General features: G+C 46.5%; 2 protein-coding genes across 2 annotated transcripts; one reads left to right on the forward strand and one right to left on the reverse strand.

The window, feature by feature from the left end:
* Nucleotides 1-391: 391 nt before the first annotated feature.
* Nucleotides 392-5,417, reverse strand: LOC135822933 (transcriptional regulator protein Pur-beta-like). The gene is made up of 6 exons (XM_065335772.1): nucleotides 5,217-5,417; nucleotides 4,872-4,984; nucleotides 4,127-4,269; nucleotides 3,080-3,264; nucleotides 2,650-2,762; nucleotides 392-1,083 (listed from the first exon to the last, which is right to left on the reverse strand). Exons 1-6 carry the CDS (start codon nucleotides 5,341-5,343, stop codon nucleotides 940-942), a joined length of 825 nt encoding a protein of 274 aa, XP_065191844.1. The 5' UTR covers nucleotides 5,344-5,417; the 3' UTR covers nucleotides 392-939.
* A 220-nt stretch (nucleotides 5,418-5,637) lies between these two features.
* LOC135822934 (U2 small nuclear ribonucleoprotein B''-like) lies at nucleotides 5,638-12,065 on the forward strand. The gene is made up of 6 exons (XM_065335773.1): nucleotides 5,638-5,885; nucleotides 6,508-6,680; nucleotides 7,695-7,803; nucleotides 9,224-9,388; nucleotides 10,705-10,807; nucleotides 11,639-12,065. The coding sequence occupies exons 1-6, from the start codon at nucleotides 5,822-5,824 to the stop codon at nucleotides 11,796-11,798; spliced, it is 774 nt and encodes a 257-aa protein (XP_065191845.1). The 5' UTR covers nucleotides 5,638-5,821; the 3' UTR covers nucleotides 11,799-12,065.
* The last annotated feature ends 139 nt before the right edge of the window (nucleotides 12,066-12,204 follow it).

The following is a 12,204-nucleotide window of genomic DNA, read 5'->3' on the forward strand; positions in this document are numbered from 1 at the left end:
ATCTCTAGCATGCATGGTCATCTTGGCATGGGGATAATCATGTATTTTGTTGTACTAATGGCCACTTGCAAGTACGAAAAGGCACAATTTTCCGAACTTTGAGGCTCCATAGTAGTGTCCCTGGTTATGCGCAACCTCTTTGTAATGCAACATAGGAAATTCGCTACGACAGTGACCCATTCGAGCTGAACACTCTGGGGTTCATGTCCTCTCTTGACGGGGAACTACGGTACTTGAAACCCCTTGCGGCCAGAGTACACTGTACTTGTGGTGCAGAAGGACTAGTCCTCTTCAACGTCACACACACACACACACACACACACACACACACACACACACACACACACACACACACACACACACACACACACACAACTGCAGTTGAAAACAATCTAGTACGAGACTTCTTCGCCGGATCGGATAACGGTCAACAGCAGTAACTGTTAACCCAATCAATCAAAACTAAGTAATGCGCAGGGAAAGCTTGAAGGCTTGAAAAGAAAAAAATAAGCCTGTTGATGTCAAAACAGAATTGAAGCGGAGCGCATGCGTTCTCAACACTTGCTCGAGACAGCACACACACACACACACGCACACTACTATCAGAGGGTTAAAAAAAAAGAGGAAATGAGAAAAGAAAGAGCGAGATGGAAAAAAGGGGAGAATGCCAAACTCCATGACCCAGAGGGGGTCAAAGCGCCGCAAACAAAGAGGCACAGGGCGATGGACGTGGCATGTTCAAGTAAGCCTGACATGGTACCGGGGTTCCGGGTCAAGACAAGAAAGAGAGAACAGAGGTTCAGAGCAGGTTTGAAGAGAAGAATACTCAAATGAGAAAAAGAAAAAAGGAACACGCCTGGCCAATCACACACCCATGTTTCTGCTAACAACAGCAGGATCAGGACGGAAGATAAAAAACACCTAAACAAACCAACAGACCTACGCAGTGGTCTCTGTGTCGCCCTCTTCCTCAGCTTGGTAGGGAAGCTGGTCACAGAAGTCTATGAGGACATCACGCACTTCCCTCCAAGCGCCGTGTGGAATCGTCACCACAGAACTTGGCCGCTGGTAGTTGTTGATAGTCTGGGTGGAAAAATAGGTAACAAATATATTCCTTTGGAAACAAGAAACGACGACTCATAGCGAAAAGCCTGGAAGGCTGCCACACATCACATTGTGTGTAATAGGGCTTCGAAGTGTGACGTCAGGTCGTTGACAACTTCGTAGCAACTGGGTCCAAACAACCATTGCATCCCCCAGCAAGTGGTGTTGTGCAGTGAAAATTTCTCAGATTTTACATACGACTTGCACAGCTTAGAGTAGATACCTCACACGAAGTAGCCGGATACTTTACAAGCAGAAATATTCCCCGGGAATTTAATTTCGTCTTTTTCTTCCAAGGAGCTTTTGGATTAAATTAAATGCCGGACCAATGTCGATTTGCCCAGCTTTTCAAATTCAATACACTCTTGCGATCCATGGACGAAATTTACAACCAGACGAACTCCCTTTCTTTGGAGTTGGACGAAGTTATTGACCAACGAAATGTTCTGCCTGTACAGTAGTCTTTTATCTCTCCTTTCAGGACATGAGTCTGCTAGTGTTGTGCTCCTTTCTGCAGGGCAGAGTAGAGCCATGGCTTGCACAAAATTAAAATTACAAATCAGAGTGCAAGTCCAGCACTTTGTGTTGCATTTCCCCGAGGAACAAGGAGATTGATTCGTACGGACATCTGAATTTGCTCTCTTTACGAGGCGGAAAGATGCTGAGGTAAGTGAGAATTCAAGGTGGATCAGAACTCTGAAATATTCACCCAGCTCGTCGCAGACCCTTTGAATCCCGTTCGAAATATTGGCAAGACCAGTCAATGCTCCATCAGCATTGCAAACCTCTATCAGCAAGAGATACCTACAAAAGCTGCTTCTTTAAACAAATACTTTATTTGATTCCCACCATCAGAAACCTGCAGATGGCTGCAAAAATAGTGATGAGCGAGGGGACAACAAGGTTTGTTTGTACCCAGAACCTGCGTTGGCAGGTGTGTGTGGCACCATCACTTCGAAGACCTATAGAGTAGTTTCACACATTTGTCGTGTGACTAAATTTTTAGAGGAAGAGATCATGGCGGTTACGTAACCATACGTAACCGCCATGTTGATTTCAATTCCAGTCAAGCCTTGCCTGTATGGGTCACATGATGTTGGCCATGTTTGTTCCACTGTCCACATGGCATGATCTCTTCCTCTAAAAATTTAGTCACACCTTCTCAATTTAAGTTAGTGGGCGGGAAAAAGCCGTGAGTTCGCGAATTTCCTCTCCACGTACGGAAAGTTGTCCACGTAGAGTACGCAGATAGGGCTCCGATAACGTAGGTGGTCCGTAAGTGGATTGGGGTACAAATTTATGACTCTCTCCCCAGGTCGATCCGGTCGTACACTGCCGCGTTTAGAGTTGCCAAGGGCAGCTACGTGATTAGAAAACTCTGTATGGCGGAACACAGATGCACATGCAGTTTACGCAAGACTTTCCGTGGATCGACTACGTTTTTCACTAACGTAATTACGTTATGCGGAACCTCTCTAGTGAAGACCCTTTGTACATGGGCCAACATGCAGCAGAAAAGCCACCACCTCTCTTCACTTCACTTACCTCGGTCACACGGAGGTAAACTCCGCGGTTGTTGTTGCCCACGTCGAAATAAAATCGCTTGGGCTGCATGCGGACCTCGCGTGTAGTTGGTAGCTGGGATTCCGGTGCGCCATCTGAAGAGAACAGCGCACACACAGCAGCCAGCAAACCCCCGAATAAGGTCACTTCTCAACGGGTTATCAGGAACCCCTTTAAAAGCATATTAGGGCCATGTAGCTACCCTACGCAGCCAGAGAGTAAATTTTCAAGGTTTGGGTTGTTGCTACAAACAGCAGATCAAAGGCAGCTGATACAACTCCAAGAGCGACAACTGACAGAACTTCACATGTACAACATACCGTAATGTTAAGTCCTTAAACTTTAGACCCGCCGCACTTTCAACTCTTACAGTACTACAACTGGCATTAAAAGAGGGAAAGCACAAACGCACCTGCATCACTGACGAACTTCTTGACGAGTTCGTCCACGGCTTCATGCAATTGGACGATGCCAGTGTGCGGAAGAGCAATCTGCTTGCGGCCGCCCATTGTGGTCTGCGTGATGCGGAGATATCTGCCGCGCTGATTTTCCTTGAAATCAAAATAATAACGCTTCGCATCTTTCACCATGGTGGAGCTGCACAAAGCCAACACAGACCCATAGAATCACACATCGACACGACACTCAATATTGCTGTATATGAACTTAGGAGGATGCCTACAGACACACAAAACCATTCGTGGAATTCTGGCCCTCGTGTACACATCCTACTAAGAAGAAAGAGAAAGTACAGCCACCAACCAGAAGGTCAGGTACACTGTATGCAGGAAACTGACTCTTTCAGTCATTCCTATTTTTTTCGCCAAATGGTTTTTTTCTCAGACGACCCCAAGTGTGGCCTCATTAAGCACTGGAACGAGTGCCAGCGCAAGAAGAGTTGAACAGTGCTGAAGCAATCTGTTGCAGATTGCAGAAATCCACACTCAGTGAATTCTCAGCATTCCAAACTTCAACGATAGTTTGCGGCAACTCGTCGTCGATATCTGTCACGGGCATAGCGATCCATGTCTGTAAAGTATTTACTTGCAGTGTGGCATAGGAAATAGCTGCACTGTATTTGTCAACGAAATGTACAATTCCGATTGGTAGAAAACAAAACAACGAGGCCAGTGTTCAAAAGTCGCGAGCATGTCAAGTTAAAATATTGACAACCTTGCCAGATTGAAATTAAAAAGCGCATCATGTAACGCACGTTTGACTTTTTTTACTTTCCAGGCATTTGCATTGATGTTGTGTGAACGTGGCCATAGGGTCCTTGCTTTCAATTCCCGCAATTGACTGCGTGAACTTTTCCCCCAATGCGTGACCCATTGCATCTGTGGGAATCTAAACCTGTGAATGCATTCACCCAATGGGGCCTGCATCGGCTGTAATTCAGGATGCGCAAGTCCAGGATTACCAAGGTAAAAGGACACTAATTCAGAGCAGTTCACCTCACCTTTTGAATGCCTTTTCCTCGTTTCCCTCCTCCGTGGCCTCTTCAGACTGTGCGTAGGTAGCGAAGGTGTCCAGCTGGGTTAAAAATTCCGAGGCTGAAGCAATTCCTAATGTCACTCTGTTACGACCGGGCTGAGCACCAGCCTGTTACACACCACACGATAATGCCAAACACACACACACACACACACACACACACACACACACACACACACAATTATACCGATAGTGTATATACACTCCGTATAATCTCAATCTCTGTATAATATTATACGGAGATTGAGCAGCGTGTGCTACTATTAGCTATAATACAACAGGGGCGTCGGAAGATATTCCACATCAGTGCGGCCATGAAACGTTGGGGGCTCCTGCGGGATATTTTTGAATTTTGGGCGCAAATAGCCCGTATGTTATTGCACAAGATTAAATGATTTGTGCGGCCTTTGCCGCATCAGCCGCACAGGTTCCGGCGCCCCTGATATAAATTCAATTCCTGAAACTACTGAATACAAAATAAAATGAAGCGGTCCTCGCATACATGTACGTCGGTTCATAGGGGTAAGTGTCAAACAAAAAAGCTAGGAACACCAACCTATAGCAAAGGTCCCCGTTCGAATCCTGGTGGTGATAGTTAACTCACTCAGACTTTCTCCCATTTCAACCCCATAGCACTAATGAAAAAGTAAGATGTATTTCGAAAATTCTTAGATCAAAGAACACAATTCCAACAACTATTTGGCACAAACCTCGGCGACTTCGGACACCTTCAAGAACTTTCCGCGGTGGTTCTCTTTAATTTCGACTTGCAAGTTCTTATTGTCAAGTTCTAGGAATTTGCTCCCCAGCATTTCATCAGGACCTGCGTAAAAGAAATTTCAAAAAAAAACAAATGAATAATTATTGCAGGAGGACGGAAGGAAGTGGAAATGAAATGAAGCCACAAAAATTCCTCAACACCCAAACGTTATTTCTGGGGAAGATGCCAACTCCAGGAGAAAACTCAGACAACAAGTTGGCAAGATAATTTTTACTGAGAACAAAATGGCAATAAATTTTGTATGAGTAAAATTTACATCAATTAGTATTCTTACTTTGTTGTGGGCGGCTGTCTTCTCCTTCAGAGTTATCCCTGCGTTGCCTATAATTTTGGCCACCCCGTCCTCGGCCGCCACGTCCTCCCCGACCACGTCGGCCACCTCTACCTCCTTGGCGCATCATCCTCACTTTTCCTGCCTGGTCCTACTGCTGTTCCTTCTCTGGCGACGAAGCTAACGGGGTGCATGCGCACTAAGTAGTGAAATGGCGCTCACAGAAAAGTCCATTTCGCCAAGCGAGTTCGCCCAAAAGAGGTGTGAAATCGAGGCTACCGGGCGCCCAAGTGCATCGGCCTCGCGTCGTCAGTAGACTCGTCACCAGACTCGTCAGCTGATTTTAGCGTGTGTTGTGATGACGACATACCCGTAATTTTTTTCGAGCTTCATGTTCAGCCGGTTTTTTTCAATACTTTTTTGCTTTCGACTTCACGATCAGCTTGACAACACATTTTGTAGCCAAGTAATGTTGGAAATTTGAGTTGGATTTGTTCTTGCATGCCCATGATGTCCATTTCCTTTGAAGATTGGTAGAGCTGAAGGCGAGCGTTGCATTGAGCACGCAGTAGGTGTTGTATCTCCTTGTTGGCTCCTCACTCACAGCCATGGAAGCTCCAGCCAATAACACCCTGTATATCAATAATTTGAAAGAGAAAATCAAGCAACCCGGTGAGTCAACCTATGGTGGAACACTAGGCTTCTACATGTATAAAGGTTCAGCCGAGACCACTGTGTGAAGTTGAATGGCTGATTTACTGTATTAGGTGTCGCCTTAGGTTCTCCACCAATCGTCGACACAATAATTTATGTAAACAACGGCGAGGATACAACAATTTTATAACCGCAATCAATAAGACAAGCTGAATCGACATTTGTGCATACTTTATTCATGCAGTGTAACACTTTAGTTATTGGTGTTTTATTGCCCACTGTCTCTACCGTTTTACACTGCATGAAGAAAGTATGCACAAATGTCGATTCAGCTTGCCTTTTTGATTGTGGCGAGAATTTATGAGCAAATGTTATCTTTTAATTTTAATAGGGAACGAAGAATACGTGAGCTGAGGAATGTTATCAATCATCTTATTATTACTTATTGTTACTTCGGGTTCTCGTCTAGAAGTACCTGATGTATTTGGGCGTCCTGGTGATTTGTTCACACATGTGACTATACGAGTGTGGTGTCTCTTCTCGTTGTGTGTGTGTGTGTGTGTGTGTGTGTGTGTGTGTGTGTGTGTGCGCGCACGTGTGTGCGTGTGCATTCTTTGCCGTTTCCGGTGTGTGTGCGCAGAGCTGAAGAAATCGCTCTTCGCGATTTTTTCTCAGTTTGGCGAGATAGTTGACATCGTGGCCCTCAACAATGTCAAAATGAGAGGACAGGCTTTCGTTGTGTTCCGCGAGGTACGCAGTGCAACCGAAGCTATCCGTGCCATGCAGGGATTCCCGCTCTTCGAGAAGTCAATGGTAAGTGTGTCACCAACTTACTGTATAGCAGGAAATTTTCGGACGGAAATATTTTCGAACCAAGCCGAATTTCGACCTTTCGGACGGATTTTATTTTCGTACAGTGCTGCATGCGAAATGCACGTGTTCTCATGCGGTACGCATGTATAGTGTACATAACTTCACAGGAACAAATTTTAGTACGGAATTAATTTTAGTACAAAAGAGGCCATGTACGAAATCGTCCGAAAATAAATTCCGTCCGAAAATTTCCTGCTATACAGTATATTAAACTACTGTAAAACGGGTAATTTTAGCGCCGGTGATATTTCACCGATTTTAGCGAAAGGAGTGTTTTCGCTATAGTTTTGCCACGCCAGGCGAAAGTTTGCATTTACAACACACCCACTGTACATTGAAATCATCTTTTTCTTACTCTGAAACTCGGATCGCTATAATATTTCTTCTCGAATTGGTCCTGATTTCAGAAAACGCTAAAAATGTACCCGCTAAAATTAGCCATTCTACAGTAATACTACATTGTGCAGTTATCCTTGTTCTGCAGTGTTATGCCAACTCTGGTCCAGAAACATAGTTCCCCTAAGTACCACTGATCCGCCCCATGTCAATTGTCCATCTGTGAAGTGACTTTAAGTGTACGTTGAGTTGCGGCGTTGAAACGACGCATGCCCTGCTGCAGCTGTACGCAACATGCGCCAGTGCAAGGAGTCATGCGGGTGATACTAGGGAGGTTAAGTCGCACACCACGAATACACGAACGTATGTGGCTCGCGTACAGTTTGTACGGTGGACTTGCGCTCGCAATGTTGTGTTTAAGATTCAAAACATATGAGAGTATTGATGTACAGAACATGTTGTTTCGGCCACAAACGAGACCTTGGTCGAGGGTTCTGGTACAGGTACGCTATACGCACGGTCGGTAATTGACATCTTAGACACCTACACACTCACAGTCAATTGCGTTCACCCTGATAGTCTCGTGTTCTTGTCGTCTGTGACCTTTCTTGCTTACAGCGGATAGCGTACGCAAAGTCAAAGTCAGATGCCATTGCGAAGATTGAAGGTACCTATGTTGAACGGCCCAAGGTCACCAAGGGAGAGAAGCGCAAGGCAGAGGAACAAGGTAGGTCGGCGATAAGAGGGCAGAGAGATTATTTGTTGCTGCTGTTTGTGTGTGTGTGTGTGCGTGCGTGCGTGTGTGCACGTGTGTGTGTGCGTGCGTGCGTGTGCACTTTTTGTGTGTTCTATTCCAGTATACCGTAAAAGCCCCTGTATACGCCCACTCGAAATTACGCCCACTCTCCGTGTACACGCCCAGTCAGGGGAAGTCAACAATTTTGTTTCAAAATAACGCCCATGCCCATGTATACGGCCAGGTATGCCGGCAACACCAGTACATGTACAGGTACCGATACCCAATGCTTACTGCTATCCCTATTCCAAGTATACGCCCGTGCCCTTGTATACGCCCAGGAAATCGAGGCTGCTATTCTATACGCCCGGGGCCTATACACGGGCTTTTACGGTATTAAACTTGAGAAACAACGATGAACATTTGGCCACCTTTTTGGTACTGTAACATTATTCTGCTGTGGGTTTCCTTTCCTCCATCCCAGCATAGACCTTGGGTATACCACAGCAAAACAAGGATCAGTAGTTTCAGTACAGTCAGACCTCGCTTATCCGGTCCTCTTTAATCTGGATCCCTTGCCATCTGGAAGAAAATCGCTGGTTATCGATTTACAGCATACGTCATGAATACATACAGTGTCTGTGTTCGATTATCCGGTTCCCTCGCGTATCCGGATATTTCTGTGGAAAACGGATGTGTGCGGTTATGCGAGGTCTGACTGTACCCACTGTTCAGCCTTGAGAGCATCATCCTAGGGTATTGCAGTACTGTGTCAGACTGATAATGCAGCAAAGGCGACTGCTCAACGGACCTTCAATGGGTGGTCTCCTTTCCTGGGTCGTTTGACGGGAAATGTCATTCCTTGTTCCTAGTTGTAATGGTCCTCCGGGACAGGTAGTCACATTATCAGAGTGGTCACCTTGACAAGTTTTGTTTACTGTGCTCTGTTGTAGCAATATCTATGCGCCAGTGCAGGTGGAACCGGTTGTCGGTGACCGCTCCCGAGACTCGGGACTGCTGGCCTATGACAATAAGTAACGGTGATAACCTCTGAAGCCAGTGTGACCCCTGCACGTTGCACATGCTTGGTGCCAAAAAAATAGTGGTCTTTCAGACCAGGTGGTTGCTGAAACCAGGTGGTCTTGCAGATCAAGTGGTTGCTGAAACCAGGTGATCTCTTGAGCAGGTAGTTGCAAAAAGCAGGTGGCCCTACAGGCCAGGTGGTTGCGGCAAACAGGTGGTCTTACAGACCAGGTGATCTCTTCACCAGGTTTCACCTCGACTGGAGATGTTTTAGAGACCGGTCGGGTGGGCTTTGGCGAGGCAATGCCACTACTTCAGTCATACGGCATTCGTACAATACGCATTATGTTGTTTGCGTGCGTGCCTGGTTTTTCCTATCCCGTTGCAGCCATCCAGAGTCGCCTGGCGAAGAAGCGCATGGAAGCGGCTGCTGCCCAGGCACCAGTCATGATGATGCCGCCGCCACACGTTGTGGCACAGCAGGCACCTGTGGCCATGCAGCAACAACAACAACAGCAACAACAGCAGCAAGTAGCCGCACCGGCTCAGCAAGGTAGGTCACGGCCACTGAGTGTTGAGTAGGTATGTACTCTTGGTCACGGCCACTGGCCAATGCACCATACGTGCTGATGTTGCTGGTGATAACTTAAAAGTAGTTGTGATCCGTATAACTTCGGTTCAGTACTCTACCGTGTACCCAGCTAGCAGCAATCAACCCGCTTCCACCCTCTTGAATACTTTTAAAATGTCCAGTGAAATTTGAATAGTGACGTGAAATTTGACTTTGTGAAATACAGTAGGACTGCATTTGAGAGCATCGAGCAGTGTGAATTGTGCTAGGGTTGTGCAGTGCCGTAGTGTCCAGCCCTGTTGTATTCCCGTAGCTATGCAGAAGACGTTACTTCAGTAACGTCTGGCGCTAGCCAGGGTCCACACAGCTTTAATTTGGTGTTTGTGTGTTTGTTTGTGTCACGCCTGGCGCTATCCGTATCTGACGGCAAAAAAGCATAGGATGTTATACATTTTTCAATTCTCCTTTTTTTTCAGGCATATCCTGGGATTCGAACCCGCACTATCGCCCTACATGCATTCCCCCATACACTTCGCATTCATACCCATTCTTCCAAGTTGCTTTACGTTATTATCTTGCGTTTGAAAGCCCTATTTGAATATTGCGGGCAGCTGTATGTGGCCAGCTGTGTTTGATGGTACGGTACGGGAGACGGTGTCGTATTACCCTCGATCGTACCTGTCGCGTACCTATCCCCTACCGTACCGTGCCATCAAAGACGGCTGGCCACAATGCATATTCAAATAGGGCTTTCAAATGCAAGATCACAATGTGAAACAACTTGGAAGAATTAGTATGTATGCGAAGTGTATCGGGGGATGCATGCAGGGCGCGTGATAGTGCGGGTTCGAATCCCAGGTTATGTCTTGAAAAAAAAGGAATTTTTTAAAGAATTTATAACATCCCTATGCTTTTTTTTTGTCTAGGTCATCAAGGCAAAAAAGCATAGCGTAGGGCCCTGAGCTTCCAAGCTCTCTCGTTCATGAGGGCGAATGTCACTGGTCAGTACTTGATTTCAATGTAGCAACATTCGCTGCGCAGCTAAGCGCTCATAGTGCTAAGTACATGCAGTCCTGAGGTTCTTATAATGCACTGGGTTAGGTTTCGGATGCCACAACTGTAGTGTTCAGCCGCACAGTGATCCTGTCTTTTCATCCAACCCGGTTGGTGCCAAGCAACATCTGTAGCTGTAAAGTGGTTGTGATTGATTGTGTTGTTGTTGCTGCTGCTGCTGCTGCTGCTGCTGTTGTCACCTCTGCCATTTCTGCTGGTGTCGATTGTGATGCTGACCTGAATAGTTGCTCCAGCCCAGCCGGCGGTTGAGCTTCCCAACAAGATCCTCTTCATCACTCAGCTGCCCGAGGAAGCAAATGAAATGATGGTCAAGATGCTTTTCCAGCAGTAAGTACATTGTAGCACTACTCTACCGTCTGTTGCTCTGCTGCTGGCTATGAACCACAGTTACCTAGCTCTTGATTATATGTCAAGGCTCAGTGAGAGGGAGGGAGAGAGAGAGAGAGAGAGTGTGTGTGTGTGTGTGTGTGTGTGTGTGTGTGTGTGTGTGTGTGTGTGTGTGTGTGTGCGTGTGTGCGTGTGTGTGTTTGCCCGACCACAGTGGGCGGACGGAAGAAAGGACATTATACATCAGCGGCAAAAATAATTGCTGACATAATTTTTGATTTCCCCTGACTTTCGTTAACATGCTGTAGTAGTGTTAGGTTCACGATCTCACATATGCACGCTCTCGCACACTCGCACTCACCTTTACACACTCGTACTCACCTCCGCACACTCGTACTCACCTTCACACTCTCATGCTCACCTTTACACTCTCGTACTCACCTTTGTTCCCTTTTCTTCCGTTGGCCTGGGTAGCTGAATTCGCGCTCTAGTACATTCATTTCCATAGCCACCCAGGCCCTTGATAAGCTCTGACTTCGACATTTTCACTCTCTCTCTCTATCCGTTGAACCTTGAAGTTGAACTTCCGACCTTCGTGCTCTGAGTGACCGATTCGTGTGATCTTTACAGTAGTATCCTCATCACATTTCTTCACTGACCGTTTGAAGCTGTTAGTCTAACTGCTGTTGGACTTGGTAATACGGTGACTTGTACAAGGTTGTCCTCATCTTACGCTCGTAGAAAATTGGGTTCCTGGACATGATGATGTTGATATCCTTCCTATGTTCACCATTCTTTGTTTTCTGTCCTTTTTTTCTCTTTCTTTTGCAGGTATCCTGGCTTCAAGGAAGTTCGTCTGGTGCCTGGTCGTCACGACATTGCGTTTGTGGAGTTTGAGAACGAGGTGCAGGCGGGCGCAGCGCGGACGCCACTGAACAACTTCAAAATCACGCCCACGCACTCCATCTCCGTGGCGTTTGCCAAGAAGTAGATGGCGCGGCGTGGATGTGCCCTTGAAGAAGACGTGCCAATGTCGCCCGTTCCCTGTCTGTTCCGCTTGTACATTCTGTGCCGTCTCATTTCTTCTTTTACGCTTCTGGCCCTTGGCCCTATGCTGTGCTCTTTTCCAGCTTCTACTGTCGTTGTTTGTGCTGCGACTTGTTTCACGTCTTTGCTTTCCGGTCTGCGACCATTGTATCCCTTTGCCTCCATGTTCATGTTGCTAAACTTGTCTTGATCCGTTTCCCGAATACCTGTACATGTTGGGTTGTTTTAAAAAAAGAATAACTCCCTGGCGATACCTAGCAAGGACGTGAAAAGTGGCTGTGGGTGCTGCAGCATGGGCATGCAGGGTCTGACTGAGTGCATCCCTGGGTCCCGGTGAGGAATCAAAAAGA

This window comes from Sycon ciliatum, chromosome 8 (assembly GCF_964019385.1).
Source record: "Sycon ciliatum chromosome 8, ocSycCili1.1, whole genome shotgun sequence".
NCBI lineage: Eukaryota > Metazoa > Porifera > Calcarea > Leucosolenida > Sycettidae > Sycon > Sycon ciliatum.

Bases quoted from the DNA above. Each gene is read 5' to 3' on its own strand.
- LOC135822933 (XM_065335772.1), bottom strand. From the start codon at position 5,343: ATGATGCGCCAAGGAGGTAGAGGTGGCCGACGTGGTCGGGGAGGACGT. The intron at 4,985-5,216 runs GTAAGAATACTA...TCTTTTACGCAG, and splicing joins AGACAGCCGCCCACAACAAA to GTCCTGATGAAATGCTGGGG. The intron at 3,265-4,126 runs GTGAGGTGAACT...GGCTTTGTGCAG, and splicing joins GAGGAAAAGGCATTCAAAAG to CTCCACCATGGTGAAAGATG.
- LOC135822934 (XM_065335773.1), top strand. From the start codon at position 5,822: ATGGAAGCTCCAGCCAATAACACCCTGTATATCAATAATTTGAAAGAG. The intron at 7,804-9,223 runs GTAGGTCGGCGA...ATCCCGTTGCAG, and splicing joins GCGCAAGGCAGAGGAACAAG to CCATCCAGAGTCGCCTGGCG. The intron at 10,808-11,638 runs GTAAGTACATTG...TTTCTTTTGCAG, and splicing joins GTCAAGATGCTTTTCCAGCA to GTATCCTGGCTTCAAGGAAG.